Source organism: Tauraco erythrolophus, chromosome 3 (assembly GCF_009769465.1).
Source record: "Tauraco erythrolophus isolate bTauEry1 chromosome 3, bTauEry1.pri, whole genome shotgun sequence".
Taxonomy (NCBI): Eukaryota; Metazoa; Chordata; class Aves; order Musophagiformes; family Musophagidae; genus Tauraco; species Tauraco erythrolophus.
In genome coordinates this window covers 61055129-61067918 of record NC_141467.1, presented here as the reverse complement: position 1 = coordinate 61067918, position 12790 = coordinate 61055129, and the positions used below count along the sequence as shown (strand labels likewise).

At 41.4% G+C, this 12790-nt stretch overlaps 1 protein-coding gene across 2 annotated transcripts; it reads right to left on the bottom strand.

The window, feature by feature from the left end:
* Nucleotides 1-359: 359 nt before the first annotated feature.
* Nucleotides 360-11047, bottom strand: MRPL15 (mitochondrial ribosomal protein L15). 2 transcript variants are annotated; one of them, XM_009991897.2, is made up of 6 exons: nucleotides 10910-11047; nucleotides 7239-7396; nucleotides 5674-5839; nucleotides 4618-4741; nucleotides 3059-3439; nucleotides 360-1622 (listed from the first exon to the last, which is right to left on the bottom strand). In XM_009991897.2, the coding sequence occupies exons 1-5, from the start codon at nucleotides 11006-11008 to the stop codon at nucleotides 3102-3104; spliced, it is 885 nt and encodes a 294-aa protein (XP_009990199.2). In that variant the 5' UTR covers nucleotides 11009-11047; the 3' UTR covers nucleotides 360-1622; nucleotides 3059-3101. The 2 variants fall into 2 exon arrangements, with proteins under 2 accessions (XP_009990199.2, XP_086465407.1); XM_086609281.1 differs by having other exon boundaries at nucleotides 7239-7393.
* Between the last annotated feature and the right edge of the window lie 1743 nt (nucleotides 11048-12790).

Below are 12790 nucleotides of genomic sequence, written 5' to 3'. Positions count from 1 at the left end.
ATCAAAACAGGATATCCAAGGCAATCATTTATCTTACGAACATGAAAACATGGTACGTATTCCTAAGTTAAAAGAATGGCCTTACATGCCAGTGCGGGCTTAGGTCTTGCACCAGAGCAAGCCTGACCCCCTCATAAACAACAGTCCATTGGGAGGCTGTTTATTACAGATTTATTGGAAACCTTGTCAATAACTTACTTGTGCTTTTGATAATTCTGTATTCAGTTGCCAGACTTGCGTTCCTGACGAGATAAAATGAACAGGAAATCCTCTATAGCCTTGTCGCTTTTTTCACTAGTAAATAAAACCCAGAGCAACGCTTACCGAATACTAGCTACTGTAAACAGAAGAGAGAAAAAAAGACAAGTATTGCATATTTTAAATAAGGCAACATACAGCCCTTTTTGCCCTCTCCGATTATAAGATGATAAAAGATCACCCCTATAAAGCAGAATGACCGGATTTTGTGGAACGTGGCTGTTTTGGCTCCAAGGTATTTGTAGCGTTATAATATCAGAGCCAGGATACAGCTGCCTTGTGACTAAGACGTCGTTCACTGAATAAGTGCTGTCCAATCCCTCCACATCACCAGACATCTGTTTCCTGTTTTCATTCTTTCTTTCGCTGTTATCATTTTATCCAAGTTACCCTTTCACCTGAAAACCCTTCAGAAACCTACACGAATCGGCGCGCGCACGCGTGTGTATATCAAAGAAGTGGATTTTTTTACAAAAAGAAACTGCTAAGAGCAATTTGTTCATTTTAATACAAAGAAAGAACAGGAGTGGAAACCAAGTTGCCTTCCCCCCTCTCCTCCTCCCAAAAATACACAATGATACATAAACACTTTTGTCTTCTGGTCTTCACTAACATGACTAACTTCCTTCTTCGCTTCCAGTTAAGTAGCTTTCCTGTTGAGTACCACCACCTCCACAAAATACAATTGTGAATCGATTCATAAAAACAGAAACATTATGGCACAAATAAGGGAAGGCAATAAATACTCTTCCCCCCCTCCAGCTCCTTCCCAAATGGAGGCAGTAGTATTGTAATAACAAAAAAAAAAAAAAAAAAAAAAAAAGAGTATTGCTTGTCATTTTAGTTTCCAAACCAACAATCATCAGGATGCAGAACAGGATACATCTAAAGTGAGAAAGTTATTTACTTCATATTCAAGTTAACGCTGGCTATACTTTTTTTGGCACACGGTATTATTCTTAATGTGCCAAAAAAGTGTTGTGCACCTTATAAAATATGAATGTTAACACCACTAAGACCAAATTCCTGCTATTCACAATCCAAATTTATATTGGTGTTGTTTTGCTGTGTTTCACCTAAACTTAAACCACAAGCTAGGAGAATGACCACTACTGATAGCATCTAACGTGCATTAACAATGGACAATAGAAGCTGAAGAGTAAATTGTCAAAGATTAGTGACTTCACGTTGTTAATCTCTGGATTTCAGATTATTTAATCAGCACGAGAATAGAAGACTTGTTTTATTTTGTTTTGTGATTACAGATGCTCGTGTTCATTGACAAGGCAGTTTGTTGAGTGAAGCAAAGATCTGGACTGGTTGACAGACACCAACAAAAAAAATCATCTGCTTCTTGTTATTCTCTGAAAGAAAAAAGATATTTTGTAAATTTTTTTATTTTTTCCACCTTGAGGCACACAAGTGAAATACAGGTGGTTATACAGGAGAAACAGGAGATTCTGGCACTCAGCGGGCTTCCCCTATGAGATGGGATGGTTTGGCAGCTACAGGAAACTGCAAGCAGCATTTCCAAAGGCACATGAAAATTGGAAAGCAAGACTTATTCTTGTGTTCTGGTCTTCCGGACTGTTTCCTGCATCCTAATAACGAAATTATCCCTATTTTAAAGTCAAATTCAGCTTCCGTTAAAGTTCAGGTAATTATGAAGCATCTCATTAACTTCTGAGGAGTCATATCAAGTTCTGATAGACTGACTTCACCTCCTCTCTCATCTTTCAATTTACTGCTTGGTTCACCATCCCAAATGCTCCATACTAAGCTTCCACTGAGAATACTCTTGCACAGTAATGATACACTATTCTGGACAGATTGATGAAACAAACAGTTGTTGGAAAATATTTTTCAAGACTGTATCAAGTCGGTGTGACTAAAATAGTCTCCCATAAAAATAAATTTGTTCACAACTTTTCACATCATCTAAATGTTCATGTTCACTGCCACATACTCAATCTGTGATCAAGCCAAAAACTGAACCCTAATGGTGCACTTCGTCCATCGCATCCCTGTCCTTCACGATCTACTGTCTAATATTCACTGACTCTGGATTCTGCTATGTCTTTTAATTAATGACATCACATTTGTGTCTGAACAAGCTGGAAATTCTGTTTGAATAATAAAAGCCATTGATTTAAGACAGCTATCTTACAGTTCTTTCTAACTGCACATCCCGTCTTTCTCAATTACATCTAAAGGAATAAAACAAAGATCAAGACTTCTCAAGCTCTAGTGCTACTAATGAGAGTAGCAAAATTCAAAACATTGCTATGGAATTGAAGAGGTTAATGAATTCTTCTGTACTTTTGTTATTTCTAGTTGCTTTTAATTTTCCCCATCCGAAAATAGATGGCCTACCTCTTCGAGGTATTTAAGAAACTGTTTTCTAAAACATAAAATATAATGCTATGTAATATGATTGTAAAACAAGTATTAGTTTCGTACAGCCATGTTATTGAGTTTAAATTGAGGGGCAGGGGGGAAAGTAAACTAATTATTAGGTCAAGTTACTCTTTAGAATCTTCCTCTGAAATAAATGCAACATCAAAACATTTTGTCTGAAAAAATAACTGGCAAATCATCCCAAGAGAAAGTGCCCAAACACAGACTTTATGTCAGACTCTACACTGTTTCCAAATGTTAAGACTTTTCATACACTGTATTATGACAACAAAAACAGTTGAGAGCTTCACCAGAAGATTACATAAACAAAAATTTATGTTTTGTCTAGTATAACAAGAGTCTTAAAAAAAACAAACACCACTTCATATCCATTATTTCATACCCAGATGTTTCCTGTACACCTGCAGTAGTCTCCAGTCCGGCAGTCATGAGCTGTAGTATTTTAACAGCTTCTCATCAGTTGGTTTTAGAACTTTCTTGTCTGCCATGTTTACAATCCATCCTGGAGCGAGACCAAAAAATATCTGTCTAGGATCCTTGCGTGCGCTTAACATTTTGAAGAGTTCGTCCTTAGTTATGTCTGGTAAGATATAACCGTATTTCTTGGCAAGTTCAAGCCTGGCTTCTGCAACCTTAGATGGATCTGCCAGGTACCCACGACTCCTGGCATCCGTGTAGTAACGGACTAGATCTTCGGGTGGAAGCATTCGCTTTGGAATAGGCTGGCCACGGAGAAAAAACACTACTGGCTTACATAAAATTTCTGTGGGCAAAGATGAGAGAAAATTAGATACTGTGCTTTATGATATATATTTAAAGACATTAAATGACACCTTATTTAGTATTTTTTGCTAGATAAATCAAATTCTTATTCAAAAGTATACAACAAAAAAACAGATCTTAAGAATATTCTTGTTCAGAATGAGAGTGTTTTCCAAGTTTCACTTAACCAATCAAACAACTCTGTTTAACTGATATGTATAGTGACAATCTTGATGAATCACTACTTCTAATACATTTAGAATGCCTACTTCGGAAAGATACAAAAACTAAGCCAGATGCCGCCATTTATTTAAAGTCCTGACTTCCAGGTTAGAAGCAATGCATTTGCATGGCTGTTTGCACAGTGTACCTACAACTCTCAAATTTTGTGTTTCTGGAAGTATTTTAAATAAAGAACCAATGGCATGTGCACCTATTTAGTCATTTGTGAGACTATCCTCTCCTGAGTTTGGTAAATTACATTCCAGATCCTCTTAACCTTAGTATTTCGATTATTTTCTGGATTGGAAAAAAATAACTTGTATCGCTACAGGGTAACGTATTTTGCACACTAAAAACGTCTATTCCTCGTGTTCTCAGCCTCGTTCACACACGAAAGCTTCATTATTGTCCATAAAAACTGCATGAATGAATATTAGGCAGGATGCAGCCTCAAGCAAAGCAAAGCCTCATTCTTCAGTGAAAGTGTTCTGGAAACAATAGCCATTTTGACTGGAACGATCCTGAGCTGCTGTAACTTAGTTTCCTCACTTTAACTGGAAAAGTATTTTAAATTAAAAATATAACCATCCGTAGTGTTTTTTTAAATCTAACTTTTCTCCTGAATTTTCTTAAGGTTATTAAACACGTGAGAAAGTTGGAAGACAAAAAAAATGAAAGAAACAACTTTTTATTAGCTCCTCTCTTTATAAAGTTACTCGGGTTTCTTTAACTGGTTGATTGGTAACTGGCTAATGCCGGTAGGGCTAAACAGGGGGACGATTAAAAAAAGCAAAACTGAGGATGCATTACAGCTCAACATTTTGTAACAAGGTGTTGTTGAAGCTTTTATGATAGAAGAAGTGGACGATTTTCTGGTAAGAACTATGCTTGAAACTTTGATTTGGATCATTTAATCTTCACGCATTCGAAAAGTCAGAAATCAAAAGAAATTCTTACCCAAACTCCTTGGATCGTAGAAAGACGTTGTAACAACACCTCCATTTTTTTCTACGGCTGCAATTGCTAATTCAGATGCCCTCTGCACTTCAATATTTACTTTTGCTGAAAAGATATCAGCGCCCTGTAAATTTCAACACGTTAGAGTAATATTAAAATGAGTATTTTTGGACATACATTTATTCCTCTCTGTAAAGTTGTAGGAAACATTAAATCCCACAAAATATTATGATTTGTCTTGTTCCCTGCAGCAAAACGGATAACCAAATTGCTCACACTCCGTCACTTGGGTTGAATGAAATAAGCCTGTCTGTCCAAAATACTGATACATTTCTTTCAGCGCATTCTAGTCTTCTGTTGCAAAATACTTGCTCGACATCTTGTTGTGGCCCCTTAACTACTATTTTTGTAGTCTCTTAAGCCTTAAAACATCATCCTGGGGATTTTTTGTTAACACACAGTGCCCTCTAGTGGATTTATTACGACAAAAATACCACAGCTAACTAATTTAGAATCATAGAACGGATTGGGTTAGAAGGGACCTTCTAGCTCCAACCCCCTTGTCACGGGCAGGGACACCTGCGACTAGATCAGGTTGCTCAAAGTCCCATCCAATCTGGCCTTGAACACTTCCAGGGATGGGGCAGCCACAACTCCTCTGGGCAACCTGTTCCACTGCCTCACCACTCTGAGAGTGAAGAATTTCTTCCCTATATCTAATTGAAATCTCCCTTCTTTCAGTTTAAAGCCATTGCCCCTTGTCCTGTTGCTACACGCCTTTGCAAAAAGTCCCTCTCCGGCTTTCCTGTAGGCCCCCTTTAGTTACTGGAAGGCTGCCATAAGATCACCCCAGAGCCTTTTCTTCTCCAAGCTGAACAGCCCCAGCTCTCTCAGCCTGTCTTCATAGCAGAGGTGTTCCAGCCCTTGAGTCATCTTGAAAAGCAAAGATGCTTCCAAAACATGGGAAGGACAATCTGACAGCCTGGTTGGCTGGAAAAACTGAAAACCCAAGGCTTCACACTGCCTGAAGTAATAAGTGTCTTCTTATACACATACCTCCTCCACCAGCTGGACACCGTAATCCCTTTTGAGAGGTTGCACTGTTACACCTCTGGCATTAGTGAGCTGCGTCAAGTCGATTGGTTGTGTGGGGTCAACTCTACCCAAATCAATCAGGTACTGCAGCCTCTTAAGACTGAGTGGTTGATACTGACGTCTGACGCTGGGGAAAGGGGAAAAAAAAATGCAACAAACAAAACAATGAGAACTTGTGACCACTGTTAACATAAGAAGCTCAGTGTCTGCATTCTGCAGCATTTCTTTTGCAGGGCTGCAGATCTAGACTCTGTCTTCAGCTATCAACAGTGCTTCTCATTTACTCTTATCACAAGAGTTAAGCGAACAGGAGGAAACGAGCGCTTGGAGATAGAGTTTGAATCACACTTCGAAACTCCTAAGTCATAGAGAAAGCCTTTAATAACCAGGACAGGTCTGTAAGTTATACTGCATGCATACAGACTAGAAACATAAAAATGCACAGCTATTTGAGGAAGTTTTAGCAACAAATGAAACATAAAATTAAACTGTAAGTTTAACAATTCACAAGTCTTTTCATTCTTGAGACTGTCTGCTAGGCGTGGCACGTTTTTGTTACTACTACCTATAACAACTTCTGTATCCACACAGTGCTTTCATGGTCATACCTAAAAGCAACACAATGGTTAGTGATCAAGGTAAAATACATGCTATCTTAGGAAACAAACTCATTTTTAAACAACAACAAAACAAACAGAAAACTTTTGTAATTGTCAATATAGTGAAGGAAATTAATAAAACACTGGCATACAGATCTCCAGCTAAGAACAGTGACTGGTTAGAAGAATAATTTTAAACATTAAAAAGGTGAAAGAGGGATATGGCACACACAAGCACAATGTGAAAAGGGGATTGAAGCATCAAACAAGGCAGAACGTCTGAGGTGAACAATAATGAAAGATGACTTAATGGCTTCATCCAGCAGATTTGATATTAAAGAACTCATTAAGATCCCAAGTGGAACAGATGGAGTGCAGACAGGGAGAGACTGCAGGTGTTGCAGGGCTAAAAAACAGTAGAGTCATGAAGAGAAGCTGAACTGTTTGGATAGCAGCAGATCAGAGTTTCAGGTGAACGAAGTGAAGAGAAATAACAAAGCAAGGCTTTGGATTACTCTTTCATGCCTAACATCCTCACTCAAGTCAATGTGACTGTTCCAAGTCAGTTCAACAGGTGATCTGCTGTGCGGACCGGCAAAGGGAGGAACAAGCATGTATGGAGGAGCAGTTTGAGAGGAGAAATACACTCAGCTGTAGAAGGAGGGCAGATTGCTACGTATGAGAGATTATCGAAAGAAAAGGGCACATAAGCAGAGCTGTAAAACACCACCAAAAAAAAAAAAGAATTTATTAAAAAAGTAATCTCACAAGAAATGGGAGATTCTGCTGGTAAGGAAGCTAAAACCTGAGAGGAACACCTCATTTTCAGCTAGGCAGCCTGTTTTGGCATATTAGATTTTGGCTTCAGAAGAAAGATCACGAAAAGCAGACAATGATTAGTTTCTGAGTAAACGTGAAGAAACTTACCTATGTCCCTCATTAAACCCATATTTTGGTATGACCAAATAAAACGGAGTTTGACCACCCTCAAAGCCCAATCGGGGGCGATTTCCTCTTTGTCTTTCTCCTTTGTGACCTCGACCACACTTCCTGCCTCCATATCTTCCACGGCCACGTCTTTTCTCCTTGAAAATAATCAATGATACATTTAGTCAACTACTTTGGAGATAAGTGTCTATAAAACATGAGATTTCAGAGACATGAGCAACTCAGCAAAATGCTGAATCTTGGGGAAAAATTAAGAGATAGCTCTTTTCTAAGGAAAACAACTGTCAGAAAAGCAGTTAATGTGATTTTTGCAAAGCACTGCTCTAGACAGGCACCGCAAATAGTCTTAAAGTTTACATGAACACATGCTGTGATAAAAAGAATACTAGTACTTAATCCTACCTCTTACACCCTGCACTCTTTAAGTTAGATAATTTTCCTGAATTAACTGTTGGTATTTTTCTCCCATTTCATGAGAAAGTTGCTCAGTTCTCAGAAGTTTCCAAATATTGACAATGAAAAAAGAAGGAAAAAAATTTTAAACAAATCATTTCTACTTCAAGGAGCAAGGGAACAGACTATATATGCTATGCACGCATACAACACTTTTCATGGGCTCAGACTTTCTAAAGAGTCTGCAATTGTTGCAGTTTCTACTAAATACAAATCAAGAGAGAAGAACGTATTTTAAACTTCTATTACTTTTTAAATCAAGACTGTGATACTAAGCTATTAGTTTCCTGAGCACTTTAAATGAGCATTGCAGCCATAAGCAATCAGCATAAGTTCAGCAATCCTCTTGCACTCATCTGTTTGTGTCAGCAGAAGCACCAGCGCAGCTCAATGGCGAACAGGATCAAAGAGCTAGGCAAAAGTAAAACCCTTTTTTTTGAATTTAAAATCCAGGTCAGTTGCACCATTCAATACAATTCATGGGTATACAAATATCTATAGGATTACAAGACAGGCAGTAAGCAAGGGTGGAAATGAGCAGCTGGGAGTGACAGCTATCAAATGAAGCAGAGTCCACTCACTCTGACCTAACTATTAAAAACCTACTGCGTAAGGTGACATTATTTAATTCATATACTGAAGAATATGCAGCACTAAGGTTCACTTTGATTTCTTCATGCTTTGTCAGGGACAAGACAGAGTCACAAGCTTCAGAATCTCACTGCCAGGCTGCACACTGTAGAGTTCACTGCTCAGCTCCAAGAGGCACAATCACATCTGTGCGTCGCTTTGATGGATCCATTTGATCTCGCAAAGTGTTTCCCATTTAATCTAACATTCACTGGAGCATGAATGCACACGGAAGGAGCAATGTCATGTTGCTAACTAGTCTCATATCTGCACAACACAATTCACACATTTGCTATGTCCATTGTGTTCCTCAATGTGAATCAGTCAGGCTGGGAGACTTGTAAAGCAACACATTCTAAACGTTATTTGTGCTGTTTATAAGCTAACTTTGGTCAAGTCACAGCCTAGTCACTGTCAGATCAATAATAATGCAAATAAGTCATTCTTCAAGATTACAGTAAGCCTCTTCACTTCCTCATTTTTTGTATTCAGCACTTGGATAGCCAAACTTCAAGCATCCTAATCCCACAAACCGCTCTATGCTGTTACACTGCAGCACAGACTATCGAGTAAAACTGAGGTCTGAAAGTTGCTCATTACATCATGGCACTCGATTATTAGCCTAACACCACAAAGACATCAAATCTGATGTTTTATGCTTTTCATTGTAAGTCTTCCAAAGTTATGGAGCACTTAACCTGCACTGAAATTTCAGTAGAAAGGTCAGTACAGATACATATTAATGTTTTTTTTTCTGATGTATTTGAAACATCATCTGATCCAAGATGCACATCTTACCTGTATTAAATGGTATGGAGTTCAAGTGCAATTTTACACTAGACTAGACTATACCCGCCACTAAAGGATGCTAGCTCTCTTGTCCCCAGCCCACACGGTACATTTCTTTACTTACACAGTGCCTCTTGTGCTGCCACAAGCAGTTGCGTGGCTCTGCATTGTACAGGTTAGGGAACTAAACTAGATGAAGACTAATTTTTGTCTCACTGGTTTTCAGTTGGTTTAGTTCCCTGCTCTGGCTCACCACACAATCTCTAGCAGCAGCACAAAATGCACGGCGGGTGTGAGCACCTGGAGACAGAGGCAGGGCACAGCTGGCCCACCCACCCTTTCTGGTAGTTGCCCGTACACACACCAGATTACACGGTGACTTTAGTTTAAACACAAGTACACCGACAATACCTGGTCACAAACGGAACGTAATTAGTAGATTGACCGGATTTTAGATGGTCAGTGAAGCCAACCAAAATATTTGTGGTTCTTTCTTCCCCTGCAGCTTCCCAGCTCCTGTTTGTGCAGTCAAGGGCTCTTAAATCTGCTTATTTCAGAACTTCATTAGTCACAAAATAAAGCTGTCAGACACCAAAAGAAAAATACCAGAGAAACAGAGCTAAAGTCACTTGTACAAACTCTAACTGAAGGTAAATAGCAGTACCATGGAAAAAAAGAAAAAAATACTAACTTCCTACTCGGAGTGGCAAGTTGCTTGTGAAAGACACGGTGAGTATATAAAAAGCTCTACTTTCAAGATCAAAAAGTGTTTTCCTCAACCCAACAGGTACTTTGAAAAACAAAAAGTCCTGAAACAGATCACTGGCAGGAAAACATGTATTTTATGTAAACCTCAAGTTCAGATAATCTCGCAACTTCTATGTGCTAAACCTGAGAATGCTGTTTTGGAGCCTGGATTTAGTTTGAAAAACCTTAAGAATCACTTCAGCCCTGTATGGAGCCTATTCTTCCAGCTCTGCTTGACCCTGGCCAAGCTAGGTGTTCACAGCTCCAAGCAAAGTAACTCAACAGAGGAACCCCAAGAGCTGCAGGGGGGAAGAATTTCCATTGTCTTGCTTTTGTCACAGGTTTACCGGGTTGCAATGATGCAGCACTCAGGCTCTGTAGGCATCTCAAGGGAGCCTTGAGCTCTGACAGGGAAGCGCTGCTTGGTGCTTCCTGACAGTTCTCTATTCCTATGACTTCAGCCCTTGAATCTCATCTCTCTGTTCACTTATGCTTCCCTTAAACTAGGTGGGTTTCTTTCCTTTATTCCTCTATTACTTTACAAGGAGACAGGGAAGACAACATTTAGTTTTGTTTTCTAGAAAGCACTAGCAAAAAGAAGCACTGGCTGGCATCACATTCCTTTTCAAGTCTTTTAACTTTCCCTTTTCAAATGTATTACCCTATCTCATAAACATTCGGTATTCTATATTTTTTTACTGTTTCCCCTCGCCCCCCAGCGATGGCCCTGAGGTTTAGCTAGGGCCATTCATCAGCCAGTTCTCTGTGGGGACGACACACACGCCGACTACAAGACATGCTAAGGGTAAGAACAGGGATAAAAAACCCACAACACTGACACCAACTCCTCTGCCTTCCCAAGCCTATTCTGGCCAGACCGCTCTCCTGGGCCTGCCGCAGCCTCTCCACAGGACTTCTGACAGCCCTCGAGGCAATCGCCAGCAGGGTCAGCCGTGCCCGCTGCTGAGGCAGAGCCCTGCACCGGAGGAAAAGCGTGCCCGCAACGCACTCGACAGGCTGCAAGCACTCACCCGCTTTTTGGAGCCTGGGCTGGGCCTTAGGTTGGCCAGACTGACCCTGGGCAGCGACCGCAGCAACTCCAAGGCCTTGCTCCCGCCATTCCCGCTCATGTCCGCTTACCTCCCAAGGGCGGCAGACACGATCGCCCGGGCGAGCTGCTTTACGGCAGAAGCGTAAAACGCGCCTCCCGCGCCTTCCCAACAGTGTCGCGCAGCCGCCGCCGCCGGGGCGGAAGAGGGGGGTGGCCGTGAAGCTGCGGCGCGGCGAGGCGGCGAAAGCCGCCCGGCGATCCGCAGGCGCCCGGGCGCAGAGCGGGGAGAGGCGCGGCGGGCCCGGGCGGGCCACCCCGGGACAGCGGTGTCGCCTTCGGCTAGAAACGCCCTCGGGGCCGGCGGCCGCCCGGCACGGCGGGCTGGGCGCCAGCTGGGCGGGACCGAGCCGGGCTGTCCTGGGTCTCAGCCGGCTGGCTGCCATCCTGCCTTCGCTGAGAATGTAGGTCCCGAACTACATCTCGTTTTCCAGCGCCTACTTTTCCGTTATCCACACAGATCTCAGCCAAGTAATTTAGAGCCAAGCCTTTAAAACTGTCACACTGCGCCTAAAAACAACCGACTGTCGGCACACGGAACACCGATCTACTGAAAGTGCAGCGCTCCGTGTCAATCCCAAAAGTTTAAAGGTGGATTCTTACCGGAAACGTGCATTATTATTAGAGATTGCCTTTGTACTGCTGCAGTATTTGAGCACTTCTATTATTTTAATCTAAAAAGTAGACCTGCTGGAAAATCACACCGCAGTTTCGATCGGCATATTGGCCTGGCAGGAAGTTAGTTGCCCTCTGGCGCAGTGGATGCAGGGTGTAGGCTTACGGAGAGAAGAACTGATTCAGGGAAGCTGCCGCTGAGGAGTTGCAGGGCAGAAAGGCTGGTTCCCTCTGCGAAAGTCGCCCAGTACTTTGCCGTGTAATATCCTTGCTTTCAGTCCTGAAACTTCTGTTTGAGCAAAACCTTCTTCCATGTTGAATGTCCACTTCAGGTTACATCATGCAACAGCTTTGCCAGTTCTGAGAGTCAATAAGGGTGAAATGGAAATCATGTTGCAGAAATTAGTTTCAGTATGAAATCTGTGTAGCTTCTTACCCCCTTCAAAAAATGAATAAAAATTACAAAGTAACAATGCACACCAAACGCTGGTATGGGCAACTATCTCGTTTAAGTCCATTTCAGCCACCAGGATAAGGAAAAATACATAGTTCAGAGCACGGTTTGCCTCGTAAAGCTCTCACTACTTTAAGCAGAATCTTGAAATTAGGTAGAAAAATATCACTCAAATGATAGACATCTCACTGTAAAGAGACAGCCAACTTACAAGTCTTTGAAAGATTCATAATTCAGATGTTTTCAGCAATTCCTTCAGGATTTCAGAAGCTCGGCTCCTTGAACATTGGTCTGTGACCACAGACTACCCCATGCCTGCACAGGCCATCCTGTTGCCCTGTGACTCACGAATGCCCGATCCACACAGAGCTCATGTTTCTCCAGTGACCCTGAGCCATACAAGCAGCAACCGGGAACTCAGGTAAGATCATTCCAGCTATACTGATTAAAAGATTAAAAGTTTGGTCTAATTATGAGCAGACTACCCATCTCCTAGGCTGGAAGATCATGTGTGTTGCTACACTTCCACGGGGCTGTGAGGCAGCCAGCGAGACACCAGTAACAACCTCACGGAAGTTACGTTTATGTGGTAAGTAGCACAGCAGGAGAGGGAAGATGAAACTTTGTTCATGTCCCAAAAGGATGCTCTACAGCAAGAGTCAGGTTCAGCACACTTGATAGGCACCTGACACAGCGTGAAGCTCCTAATCTTTTAGGAATCTTTTATGCATAAAC

Bases quoted from the DNA above. Each gene is read 5' to 3' on its own strand.
- MRPL15 (XM_009991897.2), bottom strand. From the start codon at position 11,008: ATGAGCGGGAATGGCGGGAGCAAGGCCTTGGAGTTGCTGCGGTCGCTG. The intron at 7,397-10,909 runs GTGAGTGCTTGC...ATTATTTTCAAG, and splicing joins GCCCAGGCTCCAAAAAGCGG to GAGAAAAGACGTGGCCGTGG. The intron at 4,742-5,673 runs GTATGTGTATAA...TGAAATTTACAG, and splicing joins GTGTCCAGCTGGTGGAGGAG to GGCGCTGATATCTTTTCAGC.